Raw genomic sequence first — 27,840 nt, forward strand, 5'->3', positions numbered from 1 at the left:
ATTTAGCTAGCTAGGTAACGTTAACTACTTATGTCATCATTAATGCAAGCACATGGCCTGAATGATCGAGCTGTGACAACTTTCTTGCTTTTTGCAGATTGCATATTTTAGAAAACTAAATAATCCCACTACCTAACATAATAGACTCAGACAGTAAGTGTTATTTCTGTATCACTTTGGCGCCAGTCCACTGTCAGCACATAAGTAGCACATACTGCTTGCTTGCTAACTAACATTAAGTAAGTGAGAATGTCATGAGGTCAGAGATGCTTGCTTGGTGAAGTGTACTTTTGATTATTTACTTATTTGAATAGGCTGGCTGTGGAAAGATAGTCACAGTCAAACCACCATGACCACTTTCTCTCACGTAATAATGATGTTCAATGAACAGCTCGTAGAGCGCACTCTTCAGGCAACCATTGAACATTTTAAAAAATGGCTGCAAATGAGCAGACGGATTTGTTTATTTTATGTATATAATACCGATACAAATATTTATGTGAAAGTCTAATAGCGACCGATAATATCGGTCAACCGATTTATAGGCTAGGCTCTATCCTAAATATGATTAGGCTATAGTTTACTACATTGCCTAGAAATAAATATTGATCACCCATATTTGTCTCCATGTAACGGTTGTCGTTGGTGGAAGGAGAAGAGGACCAAAGTGCAGCCTGGTAGGTATTCATAATAATTTAATAAAGAATGAATACTGACCAAAAAACCGACTAACGAAAAGTTCTGTAAGGTGCAAACAAAAACACTAAACAGAAAATAACTACCCACAACCCATAGTGGGAAAACAGGCTACCTAAGTATGATTCTCAATCAGAGACAACGATCGACACCTGCCTCTGATTGAGAACCATACTAGGGCAAACACATAGAAATATAACGACTAGAACAAAACATAGAAAAACAACATAGAATGCCCACCCCAACTCACGCCCTGACCAAACTAAAATAAAGACATAAAAAAGGAACTAAGGTCAGAACGTGACACTCCATCTGAAAATCGGCCAGCTCCTAAGAAGTAGGTTATATGCAAAATGTGTCTCATTTTGCTCTGCTCTCTTCAAACTATGTCTAGCCTATTGGCAGATATAAACTCAGTAATACTGATAGCTTAATATAAATGGGCCATGATAATCCCTAGTAATTTAATCTGGTTATTGTTGCGCATTTTGACATTGCCTATAGGGTGCAAAATTGCTTGGACCATGGCTGGCAGGTGAGCTGCGTCACATAGCCTACACCTAGACTGTGGTTGGGTTTGGGACCAGTTCTTGAAGGAGCAGGAGGGAGTGGGCTGGTGCGGTATGAAATGCTGCTGGTGCGGGCGGGAGCTGGATTAAGAAATCAGTCCCATGCAGATCTCTATTTACATGCTCTAGTTTTTGTTACTTTCTTCTTATGAAACCCAGAACAAAAAGCACCGTAGGGAAGGAGAGGGAAGTATTTTGATGTTATCGTTTGAAATGTAAATATCTGGCTTGAAGCGTAGCCCGGGGAGACTCAGTGCTCTCAAAGGGATGTTAAACTCGTTCAAGCACTTCCCTGGAGTCAGGTTTGTGCTGTTATGGAGATTCAGAGAGGCGGTGGGATCCTCAACCAATTCCCTGCCCAAAACTGCAGAACAAGCTGTTGAATGGATTTAAGGAATGAATGCATACAGTAGGCTATGTTTAGAATGCAAATAGACCACAGGTGACCAACAGAAATGTTCTTCACACTAATTGGGTATCAAAGCTGCTGCTGTATGAGCATAAGTGAGAGAGCTGCCCGGAAGGCACCTCCAGACCTCTCTGCATGAAATCACCGACAGTTACCATCACCATCATCTCAGAGTTTCTCAGTCTTGAGGTTATAAATGTAAAAAGATTTTTTGCTTTAGGATGTCAACATTTTCCTTGCAGCAAGTTAGGTGACAGTTAAGATTATGCACACACACCCTTACTCATTACCCAATAGGCACAGAAAGAAAAAAAATCAGCAGAAAAGAGGAACTAACCAGTGCTTGTACAGACATTCCTGCATGAAGATGTAGATATTGTGTAAGACTACTCAGAGGGTTAGTCAGCGATGTGAAAGCTGATAATCATCAACTATGACTCAGGAGCGAGGTTGCTGGGAGAAACTTCCCCACCCAACCAGACACCACACAGAGACAGAGAGTCACATCTCACGCACAACACAGCATCCACATTTTAACGTTATAGACAGCAGCTTCCTCTGGGTCTGCATCATTTGTGTGTGTACGCCCACCAGCCAGAAACATATTCACCTCAAACCAGAAATAACCACAGAGTGAAGTCTGAACCACCAACAAGAGGAAAGGGAGCAGAGACCTGACTGTTGGCATGCCTCCCCTACTGAAGAGCAGCCTAGTATAATTAAAATTCACTACCACATTTCAGTAGGGCCCGACTTTCAAACCCCCAGCTGTCAGCCCAAATACACTGGTCTCAGTATCCCTGGCCAACACAGCGTCTGCATCCTCCTTTCTGATTAACTTCACCAAGGAGTGGAGCCGAGACCAGGCTTTGTTGATTCTAGCTCCGACTACATCGATTCACCTAAGGTCAATAGTTTTAAAATAAATAATAACAATAATAATATACAAGGACACGCCCACCTTGTACCTATGCTTGTCCTCTGTAGTTGTGTGAAACTTCCTTTACAATGAAGTGGAGTTTAGTACGATACCCCCTCATCAACATAGGCACGCTTTCAGAGGGCACAAGAGTCCTCCTAGCGACAGAACATTGGGATGGCAGGTAGCCTAGTTTAAAAGGTTGCTAGATTGAATCCCCGAGCTGACCAAGTAAAAATCTGTCGTTCTGCAGCCTGAATAAGGCAGTTAACCCACTGTTCCTAGGCCGTCATTGTAAATAAGAACTTGTTCTTAACTGACTTGCATGGTTAAATAAATTGTGAATTTCAATGAAAACCATCAACACTAGGCTAGGCAGGCAGTCATCGAAATAAAAGTAGCTCTGGGTGAGAACACAAACATGTATGGATATTTGGCCAACTGAACTGGTGTTTTCAGTAAGGTCCCCTTCTCAGTTTTCTAGTTAACAATTATATAAATGGATGAACCTGTAGAACCAGTTCAGTGTCCTTAAACTTACCTAGCCACAGTTCAGCCTAGTGCGTGGTTATTACTGGTTAATAACGTTATAGCAGCTAACGTTAGCTAGCTAGCATAACAAGCTTCCTCAATCCTAGCAACCTAATGTAATGAGAAGTCAATAACAAGTGTAAACAAGAAAACATGTGTCAAGTGAATTACAAAAACTGACTTTTGTGAATTGAACAGAACGAGATTGCGTCTAAAACGATCTCGGCATCAGTCGGTAGCTAGCTATCGTTAATTAGCTGCCAGTGACAGACACACAGTCCCAGGTAGTCAAATCTTACCGTTCTGTTGGACATCCGTTGCCCAACACAGTACAAGTGAGGAGTTAGTCCGACTTCAATGCAGTTTCTGATTGAAAACACTGAAATGTTGTATATATTCTGAAAGAACAAGTTAATTGTTTTGTTAGATGAACTTTGCGAGAACAGAAACTAAGCTCACTCTGTCTTGTCTCTTGCGCTGTTCTTCCTGACTGACCGCAGATGCATTTTAAACCAATGCGGTAGCTGTCACGGCTTTATTGCTTATCGCTGCATCATCGGTGACTAGCTAGCTACATGTACGGGAAGTGATATCTGAACCAAAAAAGTATTACATGATCTTTCATGTTAAATAGACAACGTTTCATTTAACTAGGTCTTACATCTCTAGAAACACATTTATTGGCTACTGAACTGCTGGGCGAAAATGGCGTTACCATAGTTTCTAAACTCAGAGGAGAAACATCGCGAGACTTTGGGAACGCTTGTGAAACAGACCAAACAGCCCAGGCCGGGGTTGAGAAGTCAATACGAGAAGTGAAAAAATCTTCCTCAATTGTTAATTTTCTAAAAATATAAAAGTCACCACCTAAATTCGAGCCAATGTATTACGTAGTTAAACATTATATTACTCCAACTTCGTGAAAGTGATCAACTGACACGTTCTCATTTTCGTCAAAAACAGCTTTATATTGAAGGAGTGCCTTTGATTTAACGGCCAACACATGCGCAGTTCGACGCTAGACGACAGACCCGGTGACGTGTCTCTACGCATGAGCTTAGCTAGCCAACGTCGCCTACAAACGTGTCTCTACGCATGAGCTTAGCTAGCCTACAAGCGTGATCGGGGATTTCTTTTGGAGAAGCAGTTTTAGCCTATCTTCACACTGTACTGTCTTTGGCGTCACAGTCCTCGCGCCTCAACTCCCCTTCCTTGATCATGATGTCATCCAGTTCAGATTAAAGGGGAAGTGACACTGACAGTCCGACACTGATATTTATTGTGATAGCAAGCGCAGAGATTTTAGAGGGTTTCTATACCGTCTCTGGCTAGTATCATCGATTGTATCACGTTTAGTCCAGGTTTATTTAGAGTAATACAGTATTGTGATCAATTTGAATGAATGATTGTATGCACAAAAGTGCTGTCATTCAATCAATCAAAACCACAATATAAAATTGGGTGGCAGGAAGCATAGTGGTTGCTAGTTTGAATCCCTGAGCTGACTAGGTGAAAAATCTGAGGATATGCCCTTGTGCATGGCACTTAACCCTAATTGTGCCACTGTCACCATCAATAATGGCTGAGCCCTGGGTGTAATGCCACTCTCTGAGGGTGTCTCAGGGGGAGAGGGATATGCAAAAAATAAAAACTTTTACATTTCACACCACACACTAGTACAAGTTACACAATTTCACATATGTGAAACAGGACAAATATAAGCACCCCCCTATTTATTAGATTTCTAACACTCTTCTTTTCATTCCCGATCCTAGAACAAGTGACTGGGTTAGTAAAAGTATTATCATGACAGGTGGGGGGAGTGTTGTGGGAGTTCCTCACTCAACTGTTGCACCAAATCAAATAAAAGACAAACACTAAAGTGAGAGAATAGAAGATAACGTATTTAATGGAGTATCATGTGGTAGGGCCGCCTTTCTTCCAGCCTCTTCTCTCAGCAAGCGTTCTCCAGATGCTGTGGAAAGCCACTCTGCCCATAAGCAATGTGATTGTGAAGTTACGTCTGTACCAATCCCTGTCAATGAGATGAAGGGAGGGAAAAGAGACAACAATACCATAATAAATAGGAGAGAACTCATTATATTCACACTGGCTTGCTTATGCACATACTAGTTTTACATGTACAGCAATACCTAGTTAATGCCTGGTTAAATAAAGGGTCAATAAATAAAACAATGTTGACCCTGAGTATGAGTTATATCACATTAATTAATAATGATATTTCCAGACCTGCTATTGATGACCTGCTATCTCACCCCTCATTAAACAGTAGGAAGATACAGGGCATCATTTTGCACCTGTTTGATAAACTGTAAGCAATAGTTCCCAAACTTACTTATTGTAATTGGCATGTCTTATGCAGTTTTCATCCAGGAAATGTTTGTAAAAGACTGCCATTTCTTCACTGTTTAAAGCCATTTTCCTTCCTGAGAAAATATAAGGAACAACAAACATTAAGACACATTCCATCCACCCCCGTCATCCACCAGTTTGATATCCTTCATAATTTCAAATCACAATATCAGCTAACCTTTCTCATCTCTCTCAGTCAAGCCTTTCTCCTTCAGATGTGAGAGGACGAAGGCATCCTTCTCCTAAATGAGAAAACAGAAATAGCCTATGAACCCAAACAAAGTAAATACATGTTGTTGTTTTTTTAAATGACACACTACTACAGTACTGGAAGTACTATATATATATTTACCTCAATATTTGAGATCAGTGCAGTGCTGCCCTCTGGTGGACAAAATGTGTTGTCTAAATTTAAGCAATAAGACCTATGAACAGCCCTTAGCTGTGCTATATTGGCCATATACCACAAACCCCCGAGGTGCCTTATTGCTATTATAAACTGGTTACCAATGTAATTACAACAGTACAAAGTCATTTTTGCCATACCCATTGTATACGGTCTGATATACAACAGCCTTCAGCCAATCAGCATTGAGGGCTTGAACCACCCAGTTTATAATCTATTATAGCTAACTCAATACACATTTACTGATGGGTTTTTGCTTAGCTTGGCAGTTACAACTTTGATTACATTTAATTTTGGGTCCAATGAGGCTTATGCTAGCCAGAGACTACTGAAATTAAGTAAAATCAACAAGAAAATCACAGAAAAAGTGTATCAACAACAGCTGAGCTAAGTAGTAAATAATTTGTGATTGCATTACTGCTTTAGGTGTCTCTGAGATGAGTCAACAGATAATTAAGGATACTGTTGAGTAAATTGATAATTAAGGAAGCAAACCTTGTTGAAAGTGATATTCTGATTGGTCCAGAATGCATGGTTCCAATCCTCCGTCTCTTGCCTCAAGGTTCTAAGCTGCTTCTCCAATTCAGTCTCATTCTCAGGGATGTGGTATATGATTGGTCGCAGGTTTGACAGCCTGTGAGGGGGACCAACCCAGTCATGCTTAGATTCAGCAGCTGGGAAGAACTGGGATCTCTGTTTAAAAGATAAATAAAACATCCTAATCATGTTACTTCTATAAACAGACTGTACTCAGCAAAGGAGATGACACAGAGGATGTATTTTAACCATATCAATTCAATATTTAAAGCCAGGCAATGTTCTTATTGAGAGGGTTTGGTTATTAGGTGACAGTATAGCCTGGTAGCGCCTTGCATCATTTGAGCTTTGTTTTATGACATCATTATACAGTGCCAGTAAAAGGCTTGGATACACCTACACTGTAGAATAACAGTGAAGACAAAACTATGAAATAACACAAATGGAATCATGTAGTAACCAAAAAAGTGTTAAACAAATCAAAATACATTTTAGATTCTTCAAAGTACCAAGCCTTTATCGCAGTGCTAGCTGTGCCACTAGAGATTCTGGGTTGAAGTCCAGGCTCTGTCGCAGCCGGCCACGACCGGGAGACCAATGGGGCGGTGCACAATTGACCCAGCGTCATCCGGGTTAGGGGAGGGTTTGGCCGGCAGGGATGTGTGCGATGGGACAACGACTAGCGACTCCTGTGGCGGGCCGGGCGCAGTGCACGCTGAAACGGTCGCCAGGTGCACAGTGTTTCCTCCGACACATTGGTGCGGCTGGCTTCCGGGTTAAGTGGGTATTGTGTCAAGAAGCAGTGCGGCTTGGTTGGGTTGTGTTTCGGAGGACGCACGGCTCTCGACCGTCGCCTCTCCCGAGTCCGTACGGTAGTTGCGGCGATGAGACAAGGCTAACTACCAATTGGATACCACGAAATTGAGAAGAAAACGGTGTAAAAAAATGTTTTCAAAAAGGAGCCCCCTCCCTTTGCCTTGATGACAACTTTGCACACCCTTGGCTTTCACTCAACCAGCTTCACGAGGAATGCTTTTCCGACAACCTTGAAGGAGTTCCCACATATGCTGAGCACTTGTTGGCTGCTTTTCCTTCACTCTGCGGTTCAACTCATCCCAAACCATCTCAATTGGGTTGAGGTCGGGTGATTGTGGAGGCCAGGTCATCTGATGGAGCACTCCATCACTCTCCTTCTTGGTCAAATAGCCCTTACACAGCCTGGAGGTGTGTTGGGTCATTGTCCTGTTGAAAAACACATGATAGTCCCACTAAACCAGATGGGATGGCGTATTGCTGCAGAATGCTGTGGTAGCCATGCTGGTTAAGTGTGCCTTGAATTCTAAATAAATCAGTGTCACCAGCTAAGCACACACACACCATAATACCTCCTCCTCCATGCTTCACGGTGGGAAACGCACATGCGTAGATCATCCTTTCACCTACTCTGCGTCTCGTAAAGACGACACGGCGGTTGGAACCAAAAATCTCAAATTTGGACTCATCAGAACAAAGGACATATTTCCACCGGCCTAATGTCCATTGCTCGTGTTTCTTGGACCAAGCAAGTCTCTTCTTATTATTGATGTCCTTTAGTAGTGGTTTCTTTGCAGCAATTTGACCATGAAGGCCTGGTTCACAGTCTCCTCTGAACAGTTGATCTTGAGATGTGTCTGTTACTTGAACACTGTGAAGCATTTATTTGGGCTGCAATTGCTGAGGCTGGTAACTAATGAACTTATCCTCTGCAGCAGAAGTAACTCTAGGTCTTTCATTCCTGTGGCAGTCCTCATGAGTGCTTGATGATTTTTGCGACTGCACTTGAAGAAACTGTAAAAATTCTTGACATTTTCCAGATTGAAAGACCTTCATGTCTGATGAATTGTAGTTTCTCTTTGCTTATTTGATCTGTTCTTGCCATAATATGAACTTGGTCTTTTACCAAATAGGGCTATCTTCTGTATACCACCCCTTGTTACAACACAACTGATTGGCTGAAACGCATTAAGGAAAAAAATTCCACAAATGAACTTGTAACAAGGCACACCTTTCAATTGAAATGCATTCCAGCTGACTACCTCATGAAGCTGGTTGAGGGAATGCCAAGAGTGTGCAAAGCTTTCATCAAGGCAAAGGATGGCTACTTTGAAGAATCTGAAATAAAATATTTTGATTTGTTTAACACTTTTTTGGTTACTACATTATTCCATATGTGTTAGTTCATAGTTTTGATAATTTCACTATTATTCTACAATGTAGAAAATAGTAAAAAAATTATTATAATAATGAGAACCCTTGAATGAGTAGGTGTGTTCAAACTTTTGACTGGTACTGTATATAGCAGAGTGACATCCTGCATACAGAAATTAACAATTCAATTCTACCAACCCTTATTGGCCTTACCAATTTGCACCCTCTCTTTTAGGCATGTTCACGTGCTTCTCCATGTTCACATAAAGAAAATTAGAATTAAAAACAGGTTCAGCCCCTGGTTCGACCGTGATCTGGCAGTTACTCCTCTTCAAGAATTCCATTTGGATAAAGGCTCGGCACACGCTAGGGCTGGGCGATATACCGGTATTGATGCAGGGACCGGTTTGGGTTTTTACTTTACCTTCTATACTGGTATTTGAATGTTTGGTTTGTTAAATGTGATACGCCATGTGTAATGTCAATTTGTATAGTTTACTTCGCTACTTAAGTCATCTCTCTTCGCTCTCTCTCTCTGTGCTACTTTCCACATAGTTAGCCACGCATTTGTTATTCCTCAACGAGACACTTGCGTGCAGTCTGCATGGTCAATGCAGCACATGCAACAATGTTGATGACAATGCTGTTTTCACTTTGCTTCTTAATATTAATCAACTATCGTTCTATAATGACACCATTCGTTTATGTTTCTTACATCAGCAAACAGCTAGTTTGTATTTTCTTAGCTAGTTGCCCTAAATCTTGTGAGACACTAATTGCTAGCCGCTAATACTAATAGCTAGCTAATACATGTACTGAGTTAAAGCAAACGTAGCTAGCTAATACAACCTGATAATACCAGTGATGGTGTAGACCTAAACCAGCATGTTTGTGCAACAGTATCTCCTAATTCAAAGAGGAATATGTTAGCTATATGAAGTAGCTATAAGAAAACATGCAAGGTAGCCAAAGCTTATAGGGTCCCCTAGGAAACACGTACCAACAATTTATTTTGTTTCCCTGTCACAATAACTCCTCCCTGGTATTTTAATTCGTTGACATCTCAAACACTGTATTCAAATTTCCCACCATTTTATTCTAACTATAGAATTACAACAGTAGTTATATTTCCATGATTCCAACAGTTTTGCTCTAATTTGCAACATTTGGTTAAAAATAAGTCCTAGATTATTTGCCCATATCGTGCAGCCCTATGTGGCAGTGTGGAAATTCTCAATTGAGCAGTGGTGTAAAGTACTTAAGTAAAAATACTTTCAAGTACTACTTAAGTCGATTTTTGATATCTATACATTACTATTTTTTATTTTTGACAACTTTTACTTCACTACATTCCGAAAGAAAATACTGTACTTTTTACTCCATACATTTTCCCTGACACCTAAAAGTTTGTTACATTTTGAATGCTTAGCAGGACAGGAAAATGGTCCAATTCACGCTCATGTCAAGAGAACATCCCTGGTCATCTACTGCCTCTGATCTGGAGGACTCACTAAACACCAATGTTTGGTTAGTAAATTATGTCTGAGTGTTGGAGTGTGCCCCTGGATATCTGTTAATAAATTTGAAACAAAAAAGAAAATGGTGCCACCTGGTTAAGGAATTTGAAATAATTTTTACTTTTGCTTTTGATACTTAAGTACATTTTATCAATTACATGTCATACTTATGTATATTTAAAACCAAATACTTTTAGACTTACTCAAGTAATATTTTACTGGTTGACTTTCACTTTTACTCAAGTATGAGTACATTTTTAATTTTCTATTAACGTATCTTTACTTTTACTCAAGTATGACAATTGGGTATGCAATTAAGTGCAGGAAATGCAGAAATGATAAGTGCTGAAATTATTTTGGGTTGAAGTTGAACAGTATAAAACAATCAGAAAGGAGAAAGACTCATTGAAATCACTTAGAATGTATGTGTTGCCATCCTAGGATCACTCACTAATCATAAAGCATATGTAAAACTTGTATTATTCAAAAACTAAAAATACCATCATACCGTCAAAAAAAAAAAATTATACCTTGGTATAATATTTATTTATCATCCATTTATATGCAGATGATACAGTCTTATACTCAGCTGGCCCCTCCCCGGATTTTGTGTTAAACGCTCTACAACAAAGCTTTCTTAGTATCCAACAAGCATTCTCTGCCCTTAACCTTGTTCTTAACATCTACAAAACAAAGGTCATGTGGTTTGGTAAGATTAACGCCCTTCTCCCCACTGGTGTGATTAGTACCTCTGAGGGTTTAGAGCTTGAGGTAGTCACCTCATACAAATACTTGGGAGTATGGCTAGACTCTCAACACATATCAAAGCTGCAGGCTAAATTAAATCTAGACCTGGTTTCCTCTATCGTAATCGCTCCTCTTTCGCCCAAGCTGCCAAACTAACCCTGATTCAGATGACCATCCTACCCATGCTAGATGACGGAGACGTAATTTATAGATCGGCCGGAAAGGGTGCTCTCAAGCGGCTAGATGTTCTTTACCATCGGCCATCAGATTTGCCACCAATGTTCCTTATACGACACATCACTGCACTATATACTCCTGTGTAAACTGGTCATCTCTGTATACTCGTCACAAGACCCACTGGTTATTGCTTATTTATAAAACCTTCTTAGACCTCACTCCCCCCTATCTGAGATATCTACTGCCTCCCTCATCCTCCACCCGTTCTGCCAGTCATATTCTGTGAAATGTCCCCAAAGCACACACATCCCTGGGTGTCTCCTCTTTTCAGTTCGCTGCTGCTAGCGACTAGAACGAGCTGCAAAAGAACTCTCAAACTGGACACTTTTATCTCCATCTCTTCATTCGAAGACTCAGTCTTACTGACAGTTGTGCTGTGTTGTCATGAGTTGCTGCCATGCGGTTGTCGTCTTAGGTCTCTCTTTATGTACTGTTGTGGTGTCTCTCGTCGTGATGTTTTGTCCTATATTTTTAATCCCAGCCCCCGTCCCATCAGGAGGCCTTTTGCTAGGCAGTCATTGTAAATTATTTGATCTTAACTGACTTGCCTGGTTAAATAAAATAAATACAAATTCTCAACCAACATAAGCAAACAATGCTTCTGGAGGTAGGTCTCTGAAACTCAGACCAGAGACGTGCAATAAAGAAGCACATTAAATCAACTCATTGATGAAAAACTAGCTAGTGAGTGGCCCACGCACCTTCACTGAGTTCCCTTGCTTGGTTGGTTCACTCGAACTGCACCGACGACTGTCGTTCACTGATATGCGCCGTATATGCAATGGACCTAAAAGATTACAAGGCCATAGTGACCTCCGCAGAAAATATCCTATCGTTTTGCCACTCATTTCAGGGCCTCTTCTACAATGTATTTTACAGCATCGTCGACCTTCTGGACGTAAGTAACATGAAAATAGCCACTGTTTACTTCGTCTGTGACCAATTTGCAACGCTACCACGTGACAGAGGACGTTCCATGTACTTCCTGTATTTAAATTAGGTTGGACGACCAAGGTATATCACAACGTCTTGCTGTTTACTAAGTCATATTATTTAACATAACCATTTGTCTGCGGAAGCGCGAGTGTAATTTATTAGCATTGTCCACATGTGTATTTAATGTAACGCCCAACACGGCTTTCATATATCTCTTTGGCCAGCCTGTCATTCATTGTATTTCCACGGTATCGACTAGATGGGATACAGTTTGTCAGAATTGTCCAGAATGTACTTTTCGTAGCAGGTTATGAGAATTAACGTAGCAGTTTAGGGGAATTAGGTTAAGGTTAGGAAAAGGATTTGGGTTAACTAAAATGCATTTTTTTTCAACTTTATATATCAGTTTGACATAAACCGTATACCATCTAGCCGTGATCTCATTTGTCCTGAAAAAAAAGCTAGTAGTAGCCAGCTAGCTAGTAGCTAAATCTCAGATTGTGGTTGTGCTTGGTAATGTTTAGCATTATATCGATCTTTTCCCTATTATGGCTGTACGTTGGTTATGCAGGTAAGCATGAGGACATGTAGCTTATCATATATTCCTGACAGATTATAATAGTAGCTATCTCTATTATTTCAAATTAATTAATTTAGCTAACACCGTTCAGATATCTACAACGTAGATAGCTAGCCTACATGCTAGCCTACATTTAGCTTGTACCTAAAAGACAACAAACAAATTACGCCACAGTAATGTTTTCATTCATATGTGTGGATTTATTGCACTTTGACTGACATTATGTTCTCAGAGAGCAAAATTGCTGTCAAGGGACAGGTGAGGTGACTGGGAGTCCAATGTTGACCAGCGGTGCACTTGTTCCAAAGAGGACCATTGTCCTCTCCAACATTTGGAGCCCCGTTAAAATTCTACAAAAAGTAGCTAGCTACAGCTTTCCTTCCCCCTTCCATCACTGATTAGAACTTCAAAATAACTGGACAGGTAAAAGTAATCTGGTGGAGCCGGTGCGTTCACATGTCCAATCATGTGTCATCAGTCAGTGATTACTGAGGAAGGAAAAGTGCACTTTAAAGGGATTCTAATGGGGCCTTTGGACTTTTGAAGGTAGAGTTAGCAGTATGACATCATACAAAGCGGGCGACTTTCTGCTCAGAATTACATGAACATGTCCAATACGAAAACAGATTTGGCAATGTTGTGCACTACTGAACACAACCCATGAGTGGGAAAAAGACTCCCAAGGTCATGGAGGTCTAATAGGCCTGTAGATGATGCTCATTTGAGATGGGAGCTAGAAGGTAACATTCTAGGAACATACAGAGAAGGAACTGTCAGATGAGTCAAAATACCCCTGGAACAAGCCACACTGGGAGCCACATTTGAAATACAATACATTGTATACATGGAGCAGGGTGGGAAAAATGCATAAAAAACAATTTAAATGTATTTTTGGAAGAACTGTGGTCACCATTCATGTAATACATTAAATATATAGTCTGCATAAGACTGAATTGGGGAGTTTTTTCACAGGTAGGCCTACATTATTTTCCCATTTCAATCTTTTAGCAACCATATTCTTGGAGTGACTGTTATGGGCAGAGCAGACCATCCCATATGCATTTAAATATTTTGATATGCAACGTGGAATTAAATTTAATAGCACCAGTGCTTCAATAGTGAAACAGCTCTCACATTGGTGCCATTTGCAAGCGATGTTGTTAGGCTACATGGTATTGTTGTTTCTTCAGAGTGCACTGGCAATAACAATTTCATTTCACAGAGACAACACGGGTTCTTCAACTTTAGCACTAGCCAATATCCACACATTTTTGAATGATCTGAATGAAGATGATGGTGAAGGGGGTGATTGAATTTACAATATACAATTGGGGTTGGCCTCTAGGCAATTTGTTCCTGAGCTTGTAGCTACTCGGCGGGCCAGAACATATAGCCTACTATCTGCCCAATTCATATCCCCACTACACATTTAACATGTGGTTAGTGGGATAATCAATTAAATGACAATGTGATCATTTCAATCTGATTACAGTGGTTAATTCACCAATGTCTCTATTAATAGGCCTTTACCTACTCTATTAAAATATATTAATCTTAAATGTATTTCTCCAATGCCAAACCAGTGTGTCTTGTTTGCAACGAAACTGTTGCTGGTTGCAAAGAATTTAATCTGAGATGTCATTATGAATCTAAGCATGGTACTTTCAGAAGTTGATTTTCCACCCCAGACATGAGGCCAAAGTCTGATGCAGAAAGCAGATAGGCCTATTTAAGGAGTACATGGTGACAGTATTGGAGGAAATAGCTATAGTGACAAATATATGGATAACATAATTGCGTCTGTCAAACAGGTGTGGTGGAAAATTCTAACCAAGTTAGAGATACTTTATTTCTTCAAACAATCAATCTTTATAATAAGAATTGCAATAATGAAGCTGGTCAGTTATGCACTCTGAGGTGTACGTCCAAGAGTTCGATGACACGAGTGAAGCCTTATATAGATAAACTATCTTATGCAAGCATATACAAAACACGTTATCTTGGTACGTGTGTGGAGAATAAGACGAAACTAGGGTAAACGGTACAGATGTGAATTGGTTGTCTCGTTCTGTGGCAACAGCTAGGTATTCTAGTCTAGTGAGTCAAAACAACAGGAAATCACTCTAGACAGTTTCTCTGAAGTAGATCAACGGTTCCCCATTTTGAAATGCAAGAAGCTATACAGCCTTAAAAAGATCATTCATTATACAAGCATCAAAGAGGTTTGACTAAAATTCCCCTTCCACAGGTAAGCCTACCTCTTATTTTTAAAATAGTGGTCCAACAAAGCCCTCTTGTTAGTACATTTGCCTACTCAACTTTCAGCACCGGGTGCTGCCCATATTGATTTAAGAAACCATGATGCACATGGCTGCATCTCAACAAATATTTTTTCTAATTCATCAAATTGTATTCTATTCTCTGGTTTTTACCATGGACCTATTCCCCTAATATTATAATTAAGCTTTCACGTGTGTTTTACACTTTTTATCAAGCTGTTGGTGCTTGCTTCTATTTATGCCAAATCAGTTGACCTCTGTAGGTTGAACTTCTTGTTTCCTAACATTATTCCTTTACAATTTTTTGTAGCGAATAGAGAAGACCCTATACCCATCATATCCTACATATGTTAATCAAATCAGTGGTTGAGTGGCTTGTCTGTCCTGGAGATCATGTTGCGGGCTTTGCGCTGTGTAGTGTGTATTTTCAATCAGTTTAGATGTCGTGAAAAAATGAAATAGTAAGCCTATAGGCTACTGTAGTGACATGTAATATAGCCTATTCACTTTATTTTTATGCAAACCTCCAGAACATACATTGCGAAACTTGAAAGAACTCGTGGTTCTCACGGTCAAGCGAAATAATACAATGTATCACTTGTATTCTCTGAAGAGGAAAGAATAATATGATTTGACTTATTTTATATATATATATATATATATATATATATATAACCACACATGTTGATCCAATACATTTAAAAATCATTCAAGATAACACAACAAAATTATTAAAAGTATTTCCATTGTGGTCCTCTTAATACAATACAATGTAGCCTAACAACATCGCTTGCAAATGGCACAGATGTGAGTTTCTTTTTACTATAGAAGCACTGGGCCTCTTAGATTTGAATTCCAAGTTGCATACCAAAGTATTTAGGCTCATATGACGGTCTGCTCTGCCATTCCTCTCTTTCACACCAGGGCTGCCAACAATATAGGGTTGCTATAAGACGTAAATGGGAAAATAATGGACCTGTGAAAAAAACTATAAAATAGCTCCACTACCATAAGATGTATTAAAGCTGCAATATGTAACTTTTTGGGGGACTGACCAAATTCACATAGAAATGTGAGTTTTAGATGTGTCATTCTCATTGAAAGCATGTATAGGGAGTGTTAGATCTGTTATGTGTCCCCTATTTCTATGCTTCCCATTCTTAAGTTTAGTTTTTGCTTCTTTTACTTTTGTACACCAACTTTAAAAAGCTTTAAATACAATATTTTGGGTTATTGAAAATATATTTCACAGCGGTTTAGACGGTACAATGATTCTCTACACTATACATTGCTTGTTTTGTCACAAACTGAAATTAGGCTAACTATTAGAATTTTTGCAACCAGGAAATGGCAGAGAAATTTCTGCATATTGCACCTTTAATTGAATAGTGACCACAGCCCTTCCGAAAATATACTGAACAAAAATATAAACGCAACAATTTCAAAAATAAATAAATTAGGCCCTAATCTATGGATTTCACATGACTGGGAATACAGATGTGCATCTGTTGGTCACAGATATCTTTAAACAAAAAAAAGCAGGGGTGTGGATCAGAAAACCAGTCAGTATCTGGTGTAACCATCATTTGCCTCATGCAGAGCGACACATCTCCTTCGCATAGAGTTGATCAGGCTGTTGATTGTGGCCTGTGGAATGTTGGCCCACTCCTCTTCAATGGCTGTTCAAAGTTGCTGGATATTGGTGGGAACTGGAACACTCTGTCGTACACATCGATCCAGAGCATCCCAAACATGCTCAATGGGTGACATGTCTGGTGAGTTACTGTATGCAGGCCATGGAAGAACTGGGACATTTTCAGCTTCCAGGAATTGTGTACAGATCCTTGCGACATGGGGCCGTGCATTATAATGCTGAAACACGGGCCTCAGGATCTCGTCACGATATCTCTGTGCATTCAAATTGCCATCAATTAAAATGCAATTCTGTTCATTGTCTGTAGCTTATGCCTGTCCATATCATAACCCCACTGTCACCATGGAGCACTCTGTTCACAACAATGACATCAGGAAACCGCTCGCCCTCACACGACGGCATACACATGGTCTGCGGTTGTGAGTCTGGTTGGACGTACTGACACATTCTCTAAAATGAAGTTGGAGGCGGCTTATGGTAGAGAAATTAACATTCAATTATCTGGCAACAGCTCTGGTGGACAGTCAACATGCCATTTGCACGCTCCCTCAACTTGAGACATCTGTGGCATTGTGTTGTGTGACAACTGCACAATTAGGTGGCCTTTTATTGTCCTCTGCACAAGGTGCACCTGTCCAATGATTATGTTGTTTAATCAGCTTCTTGATATGCCAAACCTGTCACGTAGATGGATCATCTTGGCAAAGGAGAAATGCTTATTAACAGGGATGTAAACAAATTTGCGCACAAAATTTGAGAGAAATACGCTTTAAGTGCGCATGGAAAATTTTGAGGATCTTTTATTTCAGCTCATGAAACATGGGACCAACACTTTACATGTTGCATTTATATTTTTATTCAGTGTACATTTAAATTGTTTTTTAATGCAATTTTGTCCCACCCTGCTCCATTTCAAATTTGGCTCCCAGTGTGTCTTTACTTCCGGGCTATTTTGATGCAACTTGCAATTCCTTCTCTGTATGCTCCTAGGTCACAGTTAGCTATGCAATGGTAAAACAATGGATGGATTAACGCTGATTGTTGTGCATTTACCCTCCACTAAACCACTGGTCATAGTGTTTACAAATATGGCCATAAGCCAAAGTTTTATTCAGGGTCAGACTATCTCATATTCAGTAGGCAGCAAACAGAGAAGATACCTGGGACCTATTCAGGTTCAAATGTTGCAGATACAGGCTAAATATGAACTGACACAATTACCTGTCATATTCTGCATTACACACCATATGTAGGGGGCCCAAGACCGACCATCGGTCATTCAGTGGTCAACCATCCTCCACAGTCCCCATGATGTGTTCTACACTGTTGCCAGTAGGTGGTTATGAATCATGGTCAAATTTTCCGATTCTATGTCTTGGCCGACCAGCGCTCAATTCTTGTAGTCTGTTCTAGGCTATACACTTCTGTCTGAATGTCCTGCAATATTATATTCTCCTGAGTTTAAGCCCCTGGGTCGTAACTAATCCATTTTGTGTACAGGCAGTCTTACCTCTTAAATCCGGTATGGATATGGAAGTTGCCATAATATTTGCAAAAATGTAATCTATGTCATTGTGGTATTCCATCAGCACCTTAGTTGGTCTCACGTTTTTGATGATGCCAAGTGCTTGATATCCCATGTAAATACAATACATTTCAAATAGTTTTTAATAGGAATTATAACATCAAACTCCTGCGCAACTCTATATACGATCATTTTGTACAGTCCACTGAAGACTAGTTTATGACGCGCGTGAACAAACCCTCTGAATTGGTGCGTGGGAGGGGCAACACCGCAGTGCATAGTGCTGTTGGACTGTACCGAGGAGAATCAGCCATTGAAAACAAATTATCGTTACATACCTACATAAAGAGAAAGGATACGTATTTGGATGACACAACATCGATTATGATCATTGTTGGCTAGCTGATGGAAACGGACATCTTTAGAAATGTGCGCGAATGTCTTTGGCGCTTTGAAAAGGTGAGACATTTCATGCGCAGCTGGGAAGGTGGTGAGACATTGCTGGCGTCTGTTACATTGAAACCGCAACCTAGGAACTGACAGTTTTGAAAATACGTTTTGTCTGAGAGATAGGCCAGAGGCAGCACTGCATGCCTATGTGGCGGTATGCGAGTTGGTGCATGCATTCTTTGCGGTGACACACACTGTTGTTGTGTTCACTGTTATATCTATCTCCATTCGGTCGGTAAGTAAAATATTAGATCGGTTGCTTACGATTACATAATGCTTTAAGCCCTCTGTAGTAGGCATGTAGTAACGTTACTGTAGATAGGCATACATGCAATGCAAAGTATTTGCTCACTGATTTGCTGCGTTTGAAGAGGGACTGTTCTAGAACTCGTATTGGAGAATGGGTCTCTCAGACAATAAGCCTCACGGAGCATCACCTTACACCGGAGTTCCCCAACTGGTGATTTTATTTGTCCCCCCCAAGTTTTCTGAGCCAAATTCTTTTCATTTTGTTTCATTGTTGGACATAAAATAGTAAAAACACCAGCAAATCAGCTCAAAGTGATTTACATTTAGGAAAGTTTTCCCACGCATAATAGAGAAATGGATGTGATCGTATACAAACGTAAGCAAGGTTTGAAACGATTGTTTTAGTCAAATGTTATATCTGTTTGGGCTTCTTGCGGTCAATTTGCAGTCTACAAATTATTTGTAATTATGTTCCGGCCCCCTGACCATCCGCTCCCCCAAAAATAGTCCCGCAGCTGAATTTAGTTGATGATCCCTGCCTTACACAGCTCAATTGTAGACTACAGGTATCAATGTAGTGACCTGGGTCTAAGATATGTAAAGATATTAGCCATGTTGGCAGCCCACAGAAGACATCAAGTTTGATCTGTTTGCTCTTATCGGGTTCTGTGTCGGGCAATTTTTGACTTGTAAACTGTTGGCCTTACAGGTAGCCTAAACCGTGCCTAATTGTGGCCAGAAAAGGGGCATTTGCCGGTGGCATCCTGGTTTGGAGACCTTTCCGGAGATTCAGAATGTGGTCATAACAATGTATGTCCCTTCCTGATAGGCTACCACTCTCTGACATACAGAGTGAGGTTACATATCTGGGAGGTTTGACTAACCTTTCGGGTTTTATTTATTACTCATCCTAAAATGACAGCAAAATGAAATGTATGCTGTTTTATTCAATGTACCTCATGTAGATAGGATTTTGTTTGCGAAGATCTAGTTGTCGATTTGTGTGGTCGTCACCATGCGTTTAGGTAGGAGTACAATAGCAGCACAGTATTATTTGAGATGGTCTTTCATACTACTGTGTCTGGTTATATTAATTCAAAAGACAACAAGTAGCCTAGTGTCTGTCTAACAAGTAGCCTAGTGTCTGTCTGTCTCCTGAGGCCTGTTCTGGAAAAATTTAATAATTTTCTCTTTCATTTCTCGTTTAACCCTCAGAAATACCTCTTGTCCTTCCTGTGTCAATCCATCTCAATTCAGCAAGCCATGACACCCGCCATCTCACATTATTCTCAAATCGTTTCTGTAGTTACAAACAGATAAGATTCCTACAACATTATTTTGTTGAAATGTCATTTGATCTCTGATATAAAATAAGCTATAATTGCACCCAAATTGACCATTTTAATTTATAGGATTCATATACTATTCAGTAAATATAGTACGTAACATCTTATTTTGACAACTTTTTTTTCTAACAATGTGTAAGAAAAAATAAATGTTCAAAAGCTGATCCCCCACACCCCACTCCAATCCTATCACAACAGCGAGTATACTGTATCAGTTCTCTATGTTTAGTAGTATGGAGCTGCGGCTCTGAATATTGTTTCTTCATCCTACATAATGTATTCTCAGTGAATTCGATAATGGTTTTCTTCCCTTGTTCAGGGAAATTTGTCATTGAAGTTAAGTTTGTCCCATCCTACATCCTGATATTGCCAGGTTTGACCACTAGATGGCGTTGCTCCTGCTAATAGGTGAAAAGGGTTGGAAGATTCCCCCCTCAATGTTAAAGGGATAGTTCACCCAAATTACAAAATAACATTGGTTTCCTTACCCTGTAAGCAGTCTATTCATAGGGTGCACCTCCGTCACTCAGTCGCGTTATGAACGTTCTCAAAACGCCCTCTATCGGTGGCGCTACAGTGGTGCCCTAAAGTGGTGATCAGCACAGTTATTCTGGATGGAGGCTAACGGTTTAATCTAAATTACACTATAGTGCCTGGAAATACAATGGCATTGCAAAAGTAGTCATATTTAGTAGGAAACAACTTTATCAGCATTATCGCGTCATTAAATTTACTTTAGACAGATGGTAATGTTGTCATTAGCTATTAAAGTTTGTCAAACATAGCTAACAATGCTAACTTTAGCCAGCTAAAATCCAGTGGCCTCCCCTCAATCTTAGCTAGCTAATGTTCTACTGCATCTAAAGTCAATATGTTGTCCTCAAAATGATGACAAAAGGTTTTCCTACTAATTATTTGCCTTTTGAATTTCATTGTATTTCCAAGCCACAGTAATGCACTTTTGATTAAATCTTCATCAGCACTCATTGACGATGCATTGCGTAGAATGCTCAGTCGGGTATCAGTCCAAAACGAACGTTCAAAGCAATATTTTGTCAAAACATCCAACCAACAAATTGATAAGGTATGACATCAACCCATGCTTTGGTTTTGTTGGCCACGGTTTCAAATGCTAACTTTTAAGCATTTGTAGCACAAATCCAATTCAAGTCAATGGTACCTATATTAGCATTTTCACGCGTCATGTTTGCCACAAATGCAAAAAAGTTAGCATTTGAAACTGGCCAGGTAAACAAAATAATGGGTTGCTGTCATACATTGTCCATAGATATGCTTACATGGTAAGGAAACCAATATGTAATTTGGGTGAACTATCCCTTATACATTTAGGGGTCCTTAAAAAAAATCACTTAAAAGCTGGAACAGCACCATTTAGTGGTCAGAACCTGGTGTTATCAGGATGTGGGATGGGACATGAACCTAACAATGTCAATGACTAATTGAATAGGGAAAAACAAACAAAAACATATTCACTGAGAATACATTACATAGGATGAAGAAACAATACTCCCAAGCTGCAGCTCCATACTACTTGTCAAACATAGAGAACTGATACTGTATAGGCCTTGTTGGGTTGGGATTGGTGTGGGGGGTCCGTGGGAGGCTTTTGACAATTTCTTTGGATTCCTCATGTCTTACTCATTGTTAAAAAAAAAAAAGTTTGGTCCAAATCAAATGTTAGTTCCTATATTTATTGAATATTACAAATCCTATCAATTAAAATGGCCAATTTGAATGCTAATCTTATCCATTACTAGCAACAAAATAGGTTTCAGAACAGTCGTGTGGCATGTAGGAGAATACTATAAGCCCTAGGTCTATATTGTCTCAACTGACTGTTTCCAATGGCTCTCCTTAGACAATACTACATATAGGCTATAGTCAAAACCTATGTCACACCGACATTATTTGAGACTTTTCATTTGGGTTTATTATCTGAGTGGTATTGCAATGTAACCAATAGACTTTTTGTCCTCGGGACTGTTAAATGGACCCTAGTAATCCCATAATGACTGCCAAATCGGCACTCTCTCTCACCATAATCCCCTTTTGGAAAAATCCCTCATATGGTGAACAACAGTGACACACTGTCTCTTTAAGAATGAGAAAAATGACCTGTCTATTGTGACATTACAGACACATCACTGTGGAATAGCAGCAGAGGAACCGCCTGCAAATACAATATTTTGAGAGCCTCTCAATCTGCAGTGTCTGGATGCCGATGGTGCAGAAGTTAGGCTACTGGTGTGTTCTTCTGAGCCAGCTTGATCTTACCTGAGCCAGCTTGATCTTATTCATTGAGTTTTCCCTCTGGAGTTTTTGTAAGTAGTGTTGACTATTTTATACAATTAAGGAAACAGTCATCTTTGAGTGAGAGGAATTAGTTCTGTTGGGTGTCATTTTCAGTCCGCTCAGACGTTCTTTGAAGAATGTAACTCAATTATGGTTATTTCGGACCTGGGGTGTAAAACGGCATTGTTGTCGCTGCAGTAATCAGACTTAGTTCAGTGGTGTTCATTAGACAGCCTTGGACATAAGCTGAAATAGTAGCCAGCACTGTGTCTAGAGCTGTAGCCTACTTTCAGTAAGGAGTTTAATGATTGTCATGCTAGTGTTATCATTAAATGTTTTAATTAATTTATTGCCTGTTTTTAGGACATGCATGCATAATTCTTGTTGGTTAAACTGTCACAATAACAAATTGGTATTGTACTTTGATCAAGTGCATCAAGTTAATTTAAACCTACAGTAACTATTTGTTCTTTGAGGTAATAACAGTGTACAAAAGCGTCTTGTTCACGCTTGATTTATTTTGGGTGGAGCTTGGAAAACCGCAGGCAGCTTAGGTCAACATTACATAATGGAAACAAGAACACCTGGCCTAACATACTGAATTGGACAAGCCTCATACTGATAAGCTTATTTTTTTCTTCCCATTTTCCTATTTTAAAGTTGAACAACTGATTGAAAAAATATTACATTTTAGAGAGTGTAGATTTTTCCTATGAATGTGTTTAAGTTATGAACTTTTGTTTTTGCATTTGTGCTGTGCCTGTTTTGCAGCTTGTTTGGAAAGCCCTTTGATGGTGGAAAGAGGATGGACCATGGCAGCCAGCAGCAGCAGCACCCAGCCATGATACGGCTCTATGAGGTCCAGCGGGAGGTCCAGTCTCTGGGCCCTCAGGTGTGCACTTTCAGCGGGTTGAAGAACGAGCGGGAGTATCGGCGGCTGGAGCGCGAGCTGACCCGGCTGCTCCTGGAGGTGGACCAGGTGGACACGGAGGGCAGGGCAGACCTACAGGGGGCACGCAAGAGAGCAGCCCAGGAGGTGGAGGGGCTGCTGCGCTACCTTGAGGAGAACGCCACCCACCCGTCTCGCCTGGCCATCGAGGAGCTGAGCCGGGAGGCCCAGAGGCTGGTGGAGCAGGGGGTGGTGGAACCGCAGCGGGCCGGGGGCACAGCAGAGATCAGTGATGAGCTGGTGGATGCCGTGCAGGAGCTGATACTGAGGCTCACCCAGGTGAAGACAGGAGGGAGGGTGCCCCTTCGCAAGGCTCGCTATCGGGCCCTGACACGACTGTGTGCCGTGCAGGACGTGATCGAGGGCCGCACGCGCCAGCAGACCCTCCCCCTGTCAGAAGACACGCACGTGGCCGTGCAGAGGATCAACCAGGTGATGGTGCAGGTGAGTGGGGCGCGCAGCCAGCTGGTGGCACTGCTGATGGGGCTGAGTGGGAGGGATAGCTGTGCCCACCTGTCCCGCGTGCTCACTGAGCTTCTGGTGGAGCTGGATGCCCTGGACGTGTCGGGGAATGCAGCGGTCCGGAACTACCGCAAACAGGTGGTGGAGGAGATCAACGGCCTGCTCAAACACCTGGACCTGGAGGGAGAGGGAGACGACACGCGCAGGTACACAGCTTTACTACCATTACAAATAATAGTACAGAAAGGAAATACAGTATGCATGTGTGTATACATGCTTTCAGGTACATATTGGCTCAGAAATGTGATGTTGTATACATCTTTCTTTTTTCAGGTATGACTTGGCGCAGAATGACTCAATCCGTCAGATTGAGGCGGTGCGGGGTCGGGTGGGCCAGCTGCGCGGGGAGGTTCTGCGACACTGTGGGGTGGGCGACCTCTTCAGGCCCAAGCCTGAGCTCCAGAGTCTCCTCACACATCTGGACCAGGTGGATACGGCCCGTAACCCCTGTATCCGTGAGGCCCGCCGACGCGCTGTGCTGGAGGTCCAGGCTGTCATCACCTTCCTGGACCTCCGTGAGGCCCTGATCTGCCGCCAGCCCGGCTCCAACGAGCCCCCACAACACAGGGCTGTGTGGATGGTCCTGGGCAGCCTGTCAGACCTCCAGGCCCAGGTACTCTGCTTCAACGGCAAGCGGGCCGACAAGAGCTACATATTGCTTGAGGAGCTTCTAACTAAACAGCTGCTGGCCCTGGATGCAGTTGACCCACAGGGTGATGAGATGACCAAAGTGGCCCGCAAGCAGGCAGTCAAGTTTGCCCAGAACATCCTCAGCTATCTGGACATGAAGACAGACGAGTGGGAATACTGATCCACTGGAAAAGACTATACATAGCTGAAGTATGGGTACGCCAACCTATTAAATTGTATATATACACTGGTGTATCATCACTCTAAGAGTTGGGGTCTGTACATTTTGACTAAATCCCAGAATGCACTGCAGCAGCGCTTTTGGTCTCTTTGTTGTCATTGTCGCTGGCCTGTGGGTAAAAAAAAACAACCCAACAACATTTTTGTGAAATAGAATTTGGAGAAAAGTGTTATGACGTGCTTTTGAAAGTTTATTGAGCATCTTTTTGAAATCTACTGTATGTATATGAGTTTTGATCAGTGTTGTTGTGTGGTTGTAAAGCCTGCGGCCAAAAGCACTGAAGCCTGTTATGGTGGTGGTCAGAGTAGTTAAGATCCAGTCACGTCGTCTGTTTTTCAAAAGCAGGAGTGGGACTAGAGTAATTACATCTCAATGGTATCCATGTTTTGCTTGACTACTTTGGAGGTCAGTTGTAAATTAACTCAGCCAAACGATGTCTGTGATGTCTCAAAATACTTCTTTACCGAGATGAACAGAGAGTGTACATCAGCACTGTGAGACAAGATCTTCACCTGTTCATTTTGCTTATCCTCTGCTCTCTTTCTTCCTTTATTATTCAACACTTCTGAGGCAAACTCCCCTAACCATGGCTGGACACACCAGTCTCTGGCAACTGTTCAGATGACAAATGAAAAGGAGAGCTTCTTCATGGCTTTCCCCACTGTCCTACAATAATGAGGATGGGCATGGAACTCGGTGAAGTTAAACGGCCTGTGAGATCCTTTGTCAACTTAGAGGGTTAGTTAAAGGCCTAGTTCTAAAGAATGAATATTTGTAGACACGATAAATGACTGTTTGTCTGTAATTTGTAGCTAAATGTTGATTGTGACTTGTGTGTTTGTGAGGCTATATCCTGTCTGCATTGAATTTAGTGAAGGGGAAAAACAGAGTGGAGGTGGGTTTGTTTTTGTCTGTGACTTTTCTATTGTCAGAGGAGTGTGTATGGGAGCCCTGGTGAGGGTCACTGATTTTACCTTACTATTATTATAGCTGTTTACAGTGAACACAGTGTGCAGGGCAGTCTAAAACCGCTTCAGCAGAGGTAGGAAGCTATTAGTAAAAAAAATCTGTCTTTCCTTTCACAACCCCCCCCCCCCCCCCCCTCCCGGTGTTTTTATCCCAAACAAAGCAACCCCCACCATACTCCACACACAAGCTAGGGAGGGACTGGCTGCTACCTTTTACAAAATAATCCTGAATGCACAAAGAAAAGAAAAATCACTAAATGGGTGACTGAGGAGCACCTAGGCTATTGTCACCGTGAGAAATTTGCACTTTTTACAAATTTTCAGCATTATACCTCAGCTGTTTGTAAATGGACCCCTGCATGCCTGGTAGATAGCCCTAAGTACTAACAGAGCATAAACAGTCTTCAGTTAACTCCCACAGAACTCCCAGACTCTCAACATGACAGGGGTTATTCAACCCTTCCCCTGCTGCTGTTGAAAAACATATGGCACAAAAACAGTGAAATCCAGCTACACGGTCATGGGATGTCTGACTCATAAGTGAGATAATGATTCGATTAGACAGTGTTCAGTGTGGCCTTCATGTAATGGGTTTTTGTTCACACAGCAAACCTAATGCTGTCTCAAACCAACCAACCCTGCCAGATCAGAGGCTAACACTAGCTACTGTTATAATTCTCCTCTTGATCTGCTCACGTACCAGTAGGTGTGATTATCAACGCACAGTTGCACACAACCTTGCAAAAATAGAACATACCTCTTATCTGAAAGCAATGCAAGGTGTTCTATCTGAACTATGTATGCTATGCATCAGTTGCATCCAGTGTTTGAAAATGCATTGAACATTTTAGGGGTAGAATGTATCATTTTGTCAGTGAAGAATGTTATAAGTTTGTTTTATTTTTCCAAGTACCAAAGCTGATTTATTTCAAGGACACTTTTTATGTTCCTTACTCTGTGGTGGACCTTTTGGTTTGCTTACTTTGCAAATGGCAGGAATGTGTCTGTGGGGTACAGTATTAAATGTTTTAATTTGACGATCTGTTTCTCCAGTCGCCTTTGACTAAGTGGATTGTGACAGGCTTTGCTGTGTTTCTCATACAAGATGCACGTGTACAAACGCACACTGAGGTTTAAATGATGTGTGAATGCTTCAATAATAGGTTTGTTTGACTTTTTATTCCCACTCCAAAATAAAAAGGTGTGTCCCGGATCTAGTTGTGTAAAGACTTTTTTATTCCTGGTTTTGCCATTCCCATGACAACACTCATGAGTAGACAGATTACAAAACTCCATGTATAAAAACAACTACAATTTGTTAACCTTCAAAATATAAATAATATATTTAGAAGAGTTTCCATTGGGAGTAGTATATCTAGCTAGATTTGTACTGCCAATGTACTTTTTATCTGCTTTTATTCTGCTACAGATTTGAAAGGCCACCCAAATGAAGCCCAATGTATCACCCATTTATGTATGCACATACACTACTGTTCCAAAGTTTGGGGTCACTTAGAAATGTGACCCCAATTTTTTTTTATTTTTTTTATATAACATCAAATTGATCCGAAATACAGTGTAGACATTGTTAATGTTGTAAATGACTATTGTAGCTGGAAACGGCTGATGGAATATCTACATAGGCGTACAGAGGCCCATTATCAGAAACCATCACTCCTGTGTTCCAATGGCACATTGTGTTAGCTAATCCAAGTTTATCATTTTAAAAGTCTAATTGATCATTAGAAAACCATTTTGCAATTATATTAGCACAACTGAAAACTGTTGTCCTGATTAAAGAAGCAATAAAACTGGCCTTCTTTAGACTAGTTGAGTATCTGGAACATCAGCATTTGTGGGTTTGATTACAGGCTCAAAATGGCCAGAAACAAAGGAACTGTCTTTTGAAACTCGTCAGTCTATTCTTGTTCTGAGAAATGAAGGCTATTCCATGCAAGAAATTGCCAAGAAACTGAAGATCTCATACAAGGCTGTGTACTACTCCCTTCACAAAACAGCGCAAACGGTCTCTAACCAGAATAGAAAGAGGAGTGGGAGGCCCCGGTGCAC

At 40.9% G+C, this 27,840-nt stretch overlaps 3 protein-coding genes across 10 annotated transcripts in view; 1 reads left to right on the forward strand and 2 right to left on the reverse strand.

Annotated features, from left to right (window-relative positions):
• The window catches only part of LOC129811765 (kinesin light chain 1-like), a 32,116-nt gene extending 28,253 nt beyond the window's left edge, over positions 1 to 3,863 (reverse strand). For 3 of the 5 annotated variants that reach the window (XM_055863337.1, XM_055863338.1, XM_055863336.1), the window contains exon 1: positions 3,424 to 3,863. The gene's annotated coding sequence lies outside the window, so the exon portion shown is untranslated. The remainder of the gene's footprint in view (positions 1 to 3,423) is intronic. The other 2 variants (XM_055863340.1, XM_055863339.1) reach the window with 1 other exon arrangement.
• A 1,144-nt stretch (positions 3,864 to 5,007) lies between these two features.
• LOC129811767 (cytochrome c oxidase assembly factor 8) lies at positions 5,008 to 12,115 on the reverse strand. The gene is made up of 5 exons (XM_055863345.1): positions 11,830 to 12,115; positions 6,399 to 6,596; positions 5,676 to 5,739; positions 5,481 to 5,571; positions 5,008 to 5,159 (listed from the first exon to the last, which is right to left on the reverse strand). Exons 1-5 carry the CDS (start codon positions 11,974 to 11,976, stop codon positions 5,042 to 5,044), a joined length of 618 nt encoding a protein of 205 aa, XP_055719320.1. The 5' UTR covers positions 11,977 to 12,115; the 3' UTR covers positions 5,008 to 5,041.
• Positions 12,116 to 12,510: 395 nt separating this feature from the next.
• bag5 (BCL2 associated athanogene 5) lies at positions 12,511 to 26,983 on the forward strand. 4 transcript variants are annotated; one of them, XM_055863342.1, is made up of 3 exons: positions 12,511 to 12,635; positions 23,232 to 24,077; positions 24,205 to 26,983. In XM_055863342.1, exons 1-3 carry the CDS (start codon positions 12,613 to 12,615, stop codon positions 24,740 to 24,742), a joined length of 1,407 nt encoding a protein of 468 aa, XP_055719317.1. In that variant the 5' UTR covers positions 12,511 to 12,612; the 3' UTR covers positions 24,743 to 26,983. The 4 variants fall into 4 exon arrangements, with proteins under 4 accessions (XP_055719317.1, XP_055719318.1, XP_055719316.1 ...); XM_055863343.1 differs by lacking the exon at positions 12,511 to 12,635 and adding an exon at positions 12,706 to 14,892; XM_055863341.1 differs by lacking the exon at positions 12,511 to 12,635 and adding an exon at positions 15,779 to 18,561.
• Positions 26,984 to 27,840: the final 857 nt, after the last annotated feature.

This window comes from Salvelinus fontinalis, chromosome 15 (assembly GCF_029448725.1).
Source record: "Salvelinus fontinalis isolate EN_2023a chromosome 15, ASM2944872v1, whole genome shotgun sequence".
In the NCBI taxonomy this organism is placed as follows: Eukaryota; Metazoa; Chordata; class Actinopteri; order Salmoniformes; family Salmonidae; genus Salvelinus; species Salvelinus fontinalis.

Coding starts and splice junctions, on each gene's coding strand:
- LOC129811767 (XM_055863345.1), bottom strand. CDS start 11,976: ATGAGTGGCAAAACGATAGGATATTTTCTGCGGAGGTCACTATGGCCT. Junction 5,740..6,398: donor AGAATATCACTTTCAACAAG/GTTTGCTTCCTT, acceptor TTTCTCATTTAG/GAGAAGGATGCCTTCGTCCT. Junction 5,572..5,675: donor GACTGAGAGAGATGAGAAAG/GTTAGCTGATAT, acceptor ATATTTTCTCAG/GAAGGAAAATGGCTTTAAAC.
- bag5 (XM_055863341.1), top strand. CDS start 18,530: ATGTGCGCGAATGTCTTTGGCGCTTTGAAAAG. Junction 18,562..23,231: donor GTCTTTGGCGCTTTGAAAAG/GTGAGACATTTC, acceptor CCTGTTTTGCAG/CTTGTTTGGAAAGCCCTTTG. Junction 24,078..24,204: donor GAGGGAGACGACACGCGCAG/GTACACAGCTTT, acceptor TTCTTTTTTCAG/GTATGACTTGGCGCAGAATG.